General features: G+C 34.9%; 2 protein-coding genes across 4 annotated transcripts in view; both read left to right on the top strand.

Moving 5' to 3' along the window:
- Positions 1–876: 876 nt before the first annotated feature.
- zdhhc24 (zDHHC palmitoyltransferase 24) lies at positions 877–5799 on the top strand. Its single transcript, NM_001002324.1, is given in 4 exon segments — positions 877–961; positions 1174–1576; positions 2701–2978; positions 4940–5799. Coding segments are annotated over 3 exon segments (888 nt in total). The 5' UTR covers positions 877–961; positions 1174–1271; the 3' UTR covers positions 5245–5799.
- A 2568-nt stretch (positions 5800–8367) lies between these two features.
- slc24a6a (solute carrier family 24 member 6a) overlaps positions 8368–13264 on the top strand; it is a 39443-nt gene continuing 34546 nt past the window's right edge. For 2 of the 3 annotated variants that reach the window (XM_021474310.3, XM_021474309.3), the window contains exon 1: positions 9863–10334. In XM_021474310.3, the coding sequence (XP_021329985.2) occupies positions 10169–10334 (166 nt within the window). In that variant the 5' untranslated portion in view covers positions 9863–10168. Of the gene's footprint in view, positions 8610–9862; positions 10335–13264 lie in introns of those variants that run through there. The other variant, XM_073922066.1, reaches the window with a different exon arrangement.

Raw genomic sequence — 13264 nt, 5'->3', positions numbered from 1 at the left:
CAATCGTATTTGTTTATTTTGTATTAGTTAAATACATTCAATTAAATTATTATATATATATATATATATATATATATATATATATATATATATATATATATATATATATATATGTATATGTATAGATATAGATAATATAGATAGATAGATAGATAGATAGATAGATAGATAGATAGATAGATAGATAGATAGATAGATAGATAGATAGATAGATAGATAGATTAAAGCATGAAACATAATTAAAATAATATAACACAATAGCACAGTTTGCATGTAAATCATATATATATATATATATATATATATATATATATATATATATATATATATATATATATATATATATATATATATATATATATATATATATATATGAGAAAAACCTTATGTGATAAAAAAAAACATGAAGTAATTTTGTTTTATTTCAACGTGGAACTTTGAGTATCTTTGCGGCATACGGAATGACATACGCATACGGATAGACATTTATCTATTATATAATAACTAAGAGCAGAAATAATAGCAATCATAATAATACTCAACTAAATAAGACCATAAACATATTTAAGACATTTTTACAGCTGTTTTATTTTCACAGTTTTTAACAGTGAATCAATGTAATTAAAATAATGTTATATTATATTTATATTTGTTAAAATACGTTAAATAAATTATAAGTCACATATTTAAAAAAATCTTGTTTGTTTATTTAATTACTTGTTTATAAGTTTGTTTGTTTGACAAAACCTTATGTGATTTAAAAAAAAAGACTGAAGTAAATTTGGCAGATTTTTGTACAAGCGTGGAACTCTTTTAGAGGGGCGTTGCGGCAGACGGAATGTTTCAGCTGCGACACAGACCTGTCATGTGCCGAATGTTGTTAGCCAGAAGCAGCAGCAGTTCATTGTGAAAGATTTGCTCTGTATTTACTGTCGGGACAATATACTGAATGGAATGACAGGTCGGAATCACTTACTTACAATATATTACGGATATTTTTTTAGTTTTCAACTGGTTGTTTCTGTCAGCGACAACTACTTGAACCTTCGATGTTGTATTAGCAATTGTTAATTCATTGCAACTTTCTGTTTATCATGCCTTCAGGAAATAAAATGTGTCGTTTAATGATTTTAACGTCTCCCCCAATTGTCTCTCTTTCCTTTTTGTGTTTAGATTCGAGCAAACGTGGACCGAGTGGCTTTTTACAGGTTGAAAACAGGTTGAGCAGGTTGTGTGTCAAGAAGCGTTTGGTTTGATAAAAGGCTGAAAACATGACCAGCTTTATGAGCAGAGTCTGGTGTAAGGTGGAGTCGACCGGTCGTCAGCTGCCGATCGTCCTGAACGCCGTGTTGGTGTTCTCCATCACCGCAGAGGTCAGTTATCTGGTGCTGGTCGAGGCTCCTTTTGAACCGGAGCAGAAGAAGACCGACTGGTCCACTATTTGGACTGGCCTGCATCTATTCGCCCAGTACTTCATGCTGGGAAACATAACCTGGAACGCCTCGCTGTTCGTGAAAACCAACCCCAGTATTCGCGGAGTGTTTCTTGGAGGAGATACTTTGGGTCAAGGTTGGAGGTAACTTGCTTGCATTGATTGTTAAAGCGATAGTTCACAAAAAAGAAAATTCTGTTGTCATTAACTCATCTTTTACTTGTTCCAAACCAGTTTGAATTTCTGTGTTGTGTAATCCATTGAATAACTTTATTATTAATTAATTATTAATTAATTAATTAATTATTTTTTCCTACTATAGACAGTTTTGAGGGATGTAAAAAAAACCAATGGCCCGACGTGTTTCCTGTTTCTATAAATAAATATATATAAGCACTTAAGTGTGAGTAAATGGGGAGGGAATGGATTTTTTGGGGGGGAACTGTCCATTTACAGCAAGACACTCCATATAAATAGTATAAAAAACAGTTATTGTCACCAATATTACCCAGTTGATTGATTACTTAAAGGGTTGCAGTTTTTTATTCAAAGTTAGTTAGTTAGTTATGTTTTCTTTACAAATTTTAAAAAAGCATTAAATATGTGCCATTTTCCATACATTTCTAGCACATTGGATGAAGTCAGGTGTAATATTCTTGTCTAGTAATTAAGTTTATTTATTTAAACATTGATGCCAAAAGATTCTCACAAAATATTTTGGGTGTCTTTTGCATCATTTTTTACTGTATTAAGATTTATCATTATTTAGAAATTAATTACATTTTATCCAGAAATAAATGAATTTTTTTGCAGCCTAAAAAGTTGCATGTAATCCGACAAAATGTCTGTTAATATATCTTTTTGTAAAACCTTAGAAATATAGAAATTATTAAAACTGTTAATTTTAGTCTGTGCACAATAAGTGTTGATGAAGTAGAGATTTTTTGCTCAGTGCATGAGAAAAAAAAGCTAATTTTGTGAATCTAGCTATTAAAGTGTGCACTGTAACTTAAATCTACAAAAACAAATTGATAACTTGCAACAAAATAAACACACAAAATATTTTGGATATTTTTTTATATCTGTCTGGGGGGAAAATCAAAAAGCCAAAAAGCCCCAAATCATAGCATTGTCAGGTGCATGATTTTGCATTTGCTCTGTATTTAGCATTCATTTATATTCCAAAATCAGTTTTTCAGCTTATGTGGTGTTCTCCGGTTCATGGTGAAAGCTCATTATTAACCATTGTGATTTGATGTTTTCTTCAGGTACTGTTACAACTGTGAGACACACACTCCTCCACGATGCTCGCACTGCTATGACTGTAACGTGTGTGTACTGCGGCGCGATCACCACTGTGTGTTTTTTGGCCAGTGCGTCGGCTTTCACAATTACCGGTATTTCCTGACCTGTCTGCTCTTCATGTGGGCAGGGCTGCTCTATGCAGTTGTCATGAACGCTGAAGTCTTCATTTTCATCCTAAAGGAGGGCGTGACGTTTCACAGTGTCATGCTTTTACTCGTGCCCTGGATAATGCTCGTCTCTGGTGAGTTTGCTAATGAGTGTCTGCTCTATAATTTCATGAAAAGTCTTAAGTTTCATTGATTTCTTGAAATGAGAGTTGAGTGTGTTGTGGAAATGGATATGTACTGGCACTGTAGAGTGCTTTAGTGCATGTCCAGAAGTGTTTTTTTTTTCCTAATTCGTTTTACCCATAGGGAATTTAAACAAAATCTTTGTTAAATCAACCATGAACCAAACTATCCAGCTACATTGGCAATCACATCACATTACATTACTTTAATGAGGGGCAGAGTGACAATCCCACAACCATTGTGACACTTTAAAAATTTGTAAAAACAACAACAACAAAAACTATTCAGAACAGGTAAAGTTGTTAGTTAGCAGGTTTATTGTAATAGTTATATAGTTAGGGCCATAAATATTTGTACATCGACACAATTCTAACATTTTTGGCTCTATGTACCAACACAATGGATTTAAAATGAAATGAGATGTGCTTTAACTGCAAACTGTCAGCTTTAATTTAAGTATTTTTACATCCAAATCAGGTGAACGGTGTAGGAATTATAACAGTTTGCATATGTGCCTCCCACTTGTTTAGGTTCCAAAAGTACTTGGACAGAATAATAATCACAAATCAATCTTTCACTTTTTAATATTTGGTTGCAAATCTTTTGCAGTCAATTACAGCCTGAAGTCTGGAACGCATAGACATCACCAGATGCTGGGTTTCATCCCTGGTGGTGCTCTGCCAGGCCTTTTTAAGAGACCGCTTAAATTCTCTCTGGATTTATGATTTATAATTCTTTTGCTAAAATGTTTTTATTATTATTCTGTAAGCTACAGATTATATTTCTTCTAAATCTAAAAGAATGATCTTATAATTTAGATGCCGTTTTAATTTTTTAAATAAAGTAGTAAACTTGCAATGTTTGATTTTTAAAAGCTCTATATGATGGTTATTTATTTTTAATTTAGAAGTAATATTACCAGACCTTTATTGAATGAAATGAATATTAACACTAGTTAAAACTGCTTTCACATTTATAACAGTATAAAATATCTATAATATTAAAAATTATAAATAATATTTATATTTAAATAAAATTATTTAAATAATTCGTTCGTCATTCTAAAAATTTTAAGCAACACAGGTATTTTTCACTTAAATCGGAACAAAAAATGTTTAAGCAGCAAATTAGTATATTAGATTAATTTTGTGACTCAATACATAAATTATATATATTGAATTTTAAATTAGAAATGTTAGCATTCCTGTGGTTTGTTTTGTAGCCTTTTGAAAAAGAGCCTCATAAACTATTATGGGATCTAGTAGTATTTACTTTAAATTATTTTTTAGCAATTAAATGGAATACAACTATTCAGAAGATTAAATATAATGGGAAATACTATGAGAAATGTTCTGTTTAACATCACAGAAATATTTGAAAAAAATAAAATAAATGTACAGAGGGGTTATAAAAAATCCCTTTAACTCTACATGCATAAATAAATAAATGGCATTTTTATTTGTCCATAAATACAATTAGGAAAATGAATTTTTCAAAAAAAAAAAAAAAAAAAAAAAGATTCATATATTCACAATTTATCACAGAAATACCCATAAACATTTTTTCAACCCCATTAGCAGAAGACCCCTCTCAGTGTTTGTACTGTACAGTTCCTTTTACAGTAAAACACATTCTAGTGGGCTGTCCTGCTTTTAATGATTCCAGAAGACTTTTTTATGAAAGGAACTCTCTTGAGGACATTTTTAGCAAAGGAACACTAGAAACATGTAGAATTTTTATCATACATTGCCACTAAAAATCTTATTTATGTATTCATTTGTTTGTTGCATTAAATGATATATTAATTATTGAAATTATTTTTGCAATGAAAATAGCCTTTGTTGCTGACATGGCATTAAATAAAAAATACATTACACCAACCCATTAACAAAGTTTTTTTCTCCAATCACAGGACAGGTGACTACACGAGCCTTTGCTTTTGCATTTATTGCTGACACTTGTGTCGTGGGTTTCCTGCTGGTCGCTGCCTTCCTCTTTTTCCACGTGGCTCTGATGCTGAGAGGACAGACCACCCGCGAGTGGTACTCCACCCGACGGCCGTACAGCCTGGGAACCATGGCCAACATCAGGGAATGCCTTGGCAAGAACTGGTACTTCTGCTGGCTCTGTCCGTTGATACCTTCCCCACTGCCTGGAGACGGCATAAACTTCAAGGTGACCGCTTCTCTTGAGCCTAAAAAGCAGGCCGTGCACTGATACTGTAGCCGTTTTCTCAATGCAATTTCAATACACTGATGCAGAATGGCATGCTGTTGAGCCTGAAGCAGCGACTGCATGCTGCGCTCACTCCAAAACTTACCAACCCTCTTTTTATCCGAAGAACCAGCAGGACATGAAGATTTCTGATTTCACCTAACAAATGCCTTTCCTCATTGCAGCATCCTTGATGATAAATTGTTGATAATTTGGTGGATGAGAAATATATAATTTTAAATATTTTATTGTTTTATTTTGTATATTTAGTTGTTGTTTTTTTTCTGTGCCGTCTGTGCTTTTGTAAAGCAAGCAATTTTGGAATGGGAAAAATCACTTTTTTTTTTTTTTTTTATTGATGTGCCAAAAATGGGTTTAATCTAATGTTTAAGTGGTGTATGCCAAGCCGTCATGTTTTTTCCTTGTTTTAATTAAACAAGAAGTGTCTTTTTGTTTAATATTGCACTGAATATTGTTTACCATTGGTCTGATGTTTATATTTGCTATAAATGCCCGATTATTCTTCTGTCTTTAAAATAAATGCCTTTTGGTTTTATATATTTATTTGTTTTGATATTTATTTTTAGATGAGCCTTTAAGGAGAATACCTTATTCACTCAAAAAAATTAATTTGATATTAATTTACTCACTGTCAGGCTATCCAAGATTTAAATCCATTAATTTTTCCTTCAGTTAATTATATTTTTATCCTAAAGCTTTGATGTTTGGCAGTGACTACCAGCACTTTAAGAGCGGGAGTCTAAGAAACAAGTGCCTTTGCAAAAAAACAATGCTATTTAAAGTATTATCGCATTTAACCCTCTGCTTCAGAAAGCTGCCCTGAATTAATTCACAATGGTGTGAAGTGAACAATCCATGCAATATAACAACAAGTGGAATACAAACTGATATTATTATTTTTAAGTAAAAACTAATGGTAACACTTAAGTTAAAGTAACAAGTCCCACTATTAACTACTGAGGTATTGCCTGCTTATTATTAAGATATGGGCTTTTTTATCAACGCGTGTAAAGTGTAATATTATTCTACATTCCTTATTCTAACCAATGATTAAGCCCAACTACTAACTTGCTAACTATTAATAAGCTCCAAATTAGTACTTAAATTAAGCTAAAAGTCTTAGTTAAAGGTTTGTTAACAGCGAGATTTTGTATCTTAAAATAAAAATTTTATTTAAATGTATTTATTATAATTTATTTCAATCATAATTTTATTCAGCAATAAGACGAATTTATTTCGAAAGATTTTTAGATTGTATCATCAGCGGGGCGGCACAGTAGGTAGTGCTGTTGCCTCACAGCAAGAAGGTCACTGGTTCGAGCCTCGGCTGGGTCAGTTGGCGTTTCTGTTTGAAGTTTGCATGTTCTCCCTGCATTCGCGTGGGTGGTTTAAGTGACTTTGAACGTGGCATGGTTGTTGGTGCCAGACGGGCTGGTCTGAGTATTTCAGCAACTGCTCATCTGCTGGCATTTTCATGCACAACCTTCTCTAGGGTTTAAAGAGAATTGTCCGAAAAAGAGAAAATATCCAGTGAGCAGCAGTACTCTGGGGGCAAATGCCTTGTTGATGCCAGAGATCAGAGGAGAATGGCCAGAGTGGTTCCAGCTGATAGAAAGGCAACAGTAACTTAAATTACCACTCATTACAACCGAGGTATTACGCACAGCACATCGAAGCATGAGGCGGATGGGCTGCAGCAGGAGGCCACACCGGGTGCCACTCCTGTCTGCTAAGAACAGGAAACTGAGGCTACAGTTCACACAGACTCACCAAAATTGGACGATTAGAAAAATGTTGCCTGATCTGATGAGTCTCGATTTCTGTTGTAACATTCGAATGGTAGTGTCAGAATTTTCTTGGCACACTTTGGGCCCATTAGTACCAATTGAGCATTGTGCCAATGCCACAGCCTACCTGGGTACTGCTGCTGATTGTGTCCATCCCTTTATGATTACAGACTGGTTTCTTGAGTTCACTGTACTCAAATAGTCCCCACAGTCAAGGCCAGATTAAGAACACATCGGGCCTGAGGCTATAGTAAATCCACAATATATATATATATATATATATATATATATATATATATATATATATATATATATATATATATATATATATATATATATATATATATATATATATATATATATATATATTTATATATATATATATATATATATTTTTTTTTTTATATATATATATATTTATATTTATATATATATATATATATATATATATATATATATATATATTTATTTATATATATATATTTATATATATATATATATATATATATATATATATATATATATATATATTGTAGTTGAGTTCTGTAACTTTTGAGTTACAGAAGGCTAGTATCCTTATTTTATTTATTTGCATCAGATATATTTTTCTGATGAAAGCCATCACTAATATTTCATTGCTCCATATTACTGACATTTTCATAAAAGGGGCAAAGTAAAAAAAAAATTTTTTTAAGTTTTAAAACATAACCGAGTGTATTTACATGAGATACACAGGCCTACTCTCCAGCAATGGACACTTTAATAACTGCTTATGTAGGCTATTTGATTTGTTCGCGCACTGTCTCGGTTATATTGTGCGATGAACGGATTGTGCGGGCACCCGCCGGTTTATTAAGTGCAGCTGTAACTGTTGCACTACCGAGACTGCTCTTCAGTTATGAGTCCATTCAACATGACGTCTATCCCAGCTTTTGTTACTACATGTGAAACTTAATCAAACATGAAGACTGAGTTTTATTTTTTGTTTTATGACCAGCTTGGTTAGTTTACCTTTGACTCGACAGTTCTTGCGGTAGTGCTGAAATAAGGGACTGTCCTGGGAAAATTAAGACATCTGATTACCCTTATGTGAAACTAAAACAGGGCTGTTCAATATTCTGATTGGGCTACAGCCACTCCGAGCTCCAGTAAAGCACCGGCGCACAGTTTTTGAACAGCAGCGAACCAAAATGAATACCTCACATCATCGATGAGAGAAAGCATAATACAAAGACGAATTTCCCTCGTCTTAGCGCAAAGTAATTCTTCAGCTAATCAAGGGCCCCTTCTTCCTTGGTTCCTGGGGCTTCAGCCCCACCTAGCCGTTATGTTAATCCAGCCCTGTCCACAGTCACCTGAGCTCAATCCAATAGATGGTGGAACAGGAGATTCGCATCATGGAGGTGCAGCGGACAAATCTGCCGTAACTGCGTGATGCTATCATGTCAATATGGTCCAAAATCTTTGAGGAATATTTCCTGTCCCTTGTTGAATCTATGCCACTAAGGATTAAGGCAGTTCTGAAGGCAAAAGGGGGTCTAACCAGGAAAAAAGTGGCCGGTGCAGGCGCGGACTGGCCATCTGACAATTCTAGCAAATGCCAGAAGGGCCGGACCATTTTTTAAATGTGGGCCGGTATGCTATTTTTTTTTAATAACATTTTTTATATGTATTGTATTTACATGCAGGCAACTTTTATCTCTTGCAAGATGTGAATATTATGATAATGATGATGATGATGATAATAATAATAATAATGATAATAAATGTTAAGCATTGGCCCAATCGGCAATAGCCGACTGGTTTCGAGATGGGCCGACCCAATCAGAGGTTACCTGGATGTAATCAAAATTTGGCGAGAATGTCAAACAAACAGTAAGTGCAACACAAGCTAATTGTCAGAGATGGACCGTAAAAAAAGGAAAGGCGGTGCTAAAAAGCCCAAAGAAAGCCAAAAATTGCTCTAAAATCAGACGCTGCCAAATGCATAAAATTAACTGAAATAGTTTCGTAAGGACAATGTCGACAGCAAGAAGGTCAATGGTTCAAACCTCGGCTGGGTCAATTGGTGTTTCTGTGTGGAGTTTGCATGTTCGCGTGGGTTTCCTCCTGGTTTCCCTTACAAGTCCAAACACATGTGCTATGGGTGAATTGGGTAGGCCTAATTGTCTGTGGTGCATGTATGTGAATGTGTGTGTATAGGGGTTTCCCAATGATGGGTTGCAGCTTGGAGGACATCCGCTGCATAAAAAATGGTACTGCTTACATTATTTCACCATCTATACAACAATATAAGTAGTGAATGTGCGTGTCCGTGGATGGGGCTGTGTCGGTGTGGTAATGTGGGCTGGTGTGGCTACAGTGCAGGGCTGATTTTTAGTCCCAGTCCGCCCCTGGGCCAGTGAGTGTATACAGCTCTGTTGTTTTAATATATTTAATTTGTAACAGTAAATGTTGATTTATATAGAATAAAAATATTAATGTAAAATATGTAAAATAGCTAAATCATTGCAAACTCCAACTGTAATGGTCTTCAACTTGCGCCATGTTTTATTTTAATGGTAGCAGAAAACTACTTCGTTTATGATGTTTGCTAGCCTATATTTACGACTTTGAAGTAATTACGTCAAAAGCAAATTTCTAGAGTTTTTAGCCCCATTTTATTCCCTGTTTCGGAAAGAAGCCTAGGTATTCTTGAGGCCAGTATATTTCTAGTAGCCTATTTGTACATCGGTGGTGTTGTAACAGTGAACTCTGCATGAGGGCGCAGTTGTGAGTCTGGGAAACTCCCTCAGTGACGGAGACTCGAGCTCCAGTGAGGGAGGAGAGAGACCGAGACACAGGGACACAGATGGAGCTGCATGTGCTTAGAATGCTTATTAGCTGAGACAATGTGCGAAAACATCTGAATATATCTGTTATTTTCTCGCTCGGCGACAGTTTGAGCTTTTTTTGTTGTGTTATATTTGGAAAGGGCACATATCGGTAAGTGGAGGATGACAGTAAGGTTATGTCTTTATTGAAGCGATAGGATGCTGAGGCATCGACAGGCGTATGGCTGAATTCAAGCAAGCTAGTCCGCCGTATGTTGATAAGAAAGGCCACTGTATGCGGTGTGAATGAAAGAAGAGGGCTTCTCTCTCGGATGGAGGTGTTTTAAGAGGTGTGGTGGAGGGATGAAGGCGGTGTTGACATCCAGACGGCAGCGGCTCTTCTATCGGCTCTTCATATGTGCTGTGGGGCTCATCGCCGTCACCTGCTTCGCTCAGATTCTCCATGTAACAGGTGCGTTTATTCCTTAATACTAGTCTACCCGCTCATCATACTGATGTGAATTTTGAGATTTTATTTGCCGGTACATTGTGTAGGCTAATGTGATAAATATTTCATTTTTCGTGGTTGAGGAGATGTGGTACATTTATAATTTATCATCTTGCATTTGTCATAATATGTTCCTGCTATGCAAGATGGATGTGTTTCAACACCAGATGAGTAGCAGTAATCGTGCTATCAGATAGACCTTAAGTGTACAAACAATGAGAAACAGAATTTAAACCGGAATAAAAATCATTTTAAAAAAGGTTCTCAAAAATGTATTATCCCAGCTATTTATTTTATTTATATGGTTCAATCACAAAAGAATTTCATGTCATTCAAGCAGAGGAAAAAAATAAATTCTTTTGAAGTTCAGTTTTGCTCTCACTGATTGATTAATGCACGACAAATTAAGTGTTTATGATATTTTTATAGACATTTAAATGTAGCATGAATATTGAAATATATATATATATATATATATATATATATATATATATATATATATATATATATATAAAAAAATAATAATGAATATCATAATTTACCTTTTCACACTTTTGTATTAGCCTGCCAAAATGTAAATTATGCTAATAGTTTGTTCTAGACTAGAGGAATCTCTTTAAGTAGCTTTCACATACTGAGAGAAATTCATTTGAATTAAAGAAATATGACAAAACCCTTTTTGAAATAGTTATTGGGCTATAAATGATTAATCCTTGTCATTAAAAATAATTGTCATTTTTATACATTATTTTTCCTGTCTACAATGTCATCTCTTCCAGAAGGAAGGTGGGTCCAAAAGTCTGAAATTTATGATAATAATAATAATTCCTTACATTTTGTACAGCGTTTTTCTAGACACTCAAAGTGCTTTACACATTGGGGGGAATGTCCTCATCCTCCACCAGTGTGCAGCATCCACCTAGGTGATGCGACGGCATTGGTGATTGGTGGAGAGAAGACAGAGTGATGAAGCCAATTATTTTATAGTTAGGAGGCCATGATGGACAGAAGCCAGTGGGCAAATTTGGGATTTTTAATGACCACAGAGAGTCAAGACCTCAGTTTAATGTCTGATCCAAAAGAAAGGGCTCAACTGAGCAGTATAGAGTCCCCAATTATATCCCCCAATTATAGGCCCCTGTTGGCCTCTCTAACACCACTTCTGGCAGTAACCTAGTTTTCCCATGTGGTCTCCCATTCAGGTACTGACCGGGCGCAGCCCTGCTTAGCTTTAGTGGGGGACCATGAGGGATTTTACCTTGACTATAGCCTTCATAAATAAACCTCAGCCGTCTCGATGATAACATTTAACTTAATATATAAATAATTTATTAATTAAAACATTTTCTGTAATTGAATAATAATGTAACAGGGTTATGGTGGTTGCACGTTTAAAGGCTTTAAAGATTAATTATTTCTTAATTATTAATTATTTAAGTCTTAAGCTAAATAATTGTTACAGATTATTCTGATCAAATTTATCCTTTGTAAACTGTTAGTTTGCATTTTTAAAGATTGAAGTACCACACACAGTGGAAGAAAATAGGCAACACAAAAATAAATGTCAAAAAAATTTTAATTATAAAAGATTTGTTATTGAAAAGAATCAAGTTGGAAGCATCAGTTTAATGTTAATTAAACAACACAATCTGCATCTCTCTGTCAATTCTAATAAATGCAATCTCACCACAATGCTTTTTCTTTGTGTCTGGTTTAAAGTGGACAGGAATAAAATAATAATCAGGAAAGTGTACAATCCTTACCTTTTCAGTCATGATAGATTGTTTCACAGAGTATACATTCTGCACAGGGCAATAATTCAAAAAGTGATTGTGAATTTAAAAGTGAAAGTAAAAGCATGCATATTTTCAAAAGTAATATCATACATGCAAATATAGCCTAAAATAGAGACATTTCATTGGATGTTGTGATTGATGAAGCATTGAACTGTGTTGACACAATAAACCTCCACATTTTGTGTGAAGCCTTTTGGTCTTAATCACGTTCCAAGCTTCTATACTTTCCCTCTTGTAACATTTGCCAGCACAAAATTGGGACACTCTGTCGCTCTCATGAGATCACAACAATAACAAACAAGTCCCTACCTTTATATTTTTGTATGAGAGGCCGAAAGACTGTCACAATTCCATTTCAAGTTGATTTTTTAAAATTATGACACTCCTAAAAAATCACTCAATAGTTGGCACTCAGGAACAGCTTGTGAGCAGCATCCTAATTAATCGATTTCTTCATGCTATTCGTTTGGAAGCATGAAGTGAAAGCCCAAAAACAGTAGTGGAGGTGCAGCAGCAGGGACTAACTGAGCTGCAGGGGTGGCAGACCATGGCAGGCACATAATTGGCTGTTTCTAAAGGGCATCACTGTGAACGCTGCTTCAGCCTGACATATTTCACAGTGACCGCTCAGATCCTCCAGAGCATTGTTACCTGGACATCACACCTGTGTCTCGGGTCTTCAGTATTACTCATCTTCAGAGGTTACAGGGTTGAATCAGCAAGGGTTGGAGTCTATTTTATCTAATACAATTTTTAGAGACTCAAACATTTAGCTGTAAATTAAAATGGAGCAGTTAAATGGATGGTTGGTTCATCTAAAAGTTAAGATTGTTCCAAAACATTATACCTTTCTCTCTCCTGTTAAACGCATTTATTTTAAGCACAGGTACTTCAGAATGACTTCTTTTGTGTTTAACAAAAAAATAAAAATAGGGCTGCGTCCAAAATCGCCTACTACATTTGAATTTGAATTTATTACTAGTGTAACCCCACCGCTCCTACGCCACCCAACCCGCTTCGAGCTGGGATTGAACTGGCGTCCTTCCGCATGGGAGTCGGTTGCTCTACCAAGGAGGCTAAAGACCATGGCCTCTAGCA

Source organism: Danio rerio, chromosome 14, assembly GCF_049306965.1.
Source record: "Danio rerio strain Tuebingen ecotype United States chromosome 14, GRCz12tu, whole genome shotgun sequence".
Taxonomy (NCBI): Eukaryota; Metazoa; Chordata; class Actinopteri; order Cypriniformes; family Danionidae; genus Danio; species Danio rerio.
The sequence above is the reverse complement of the archived record's forward strand: the minus strand, read 5'-3'. Positions and strand labels throughout refer to the sequence as shown.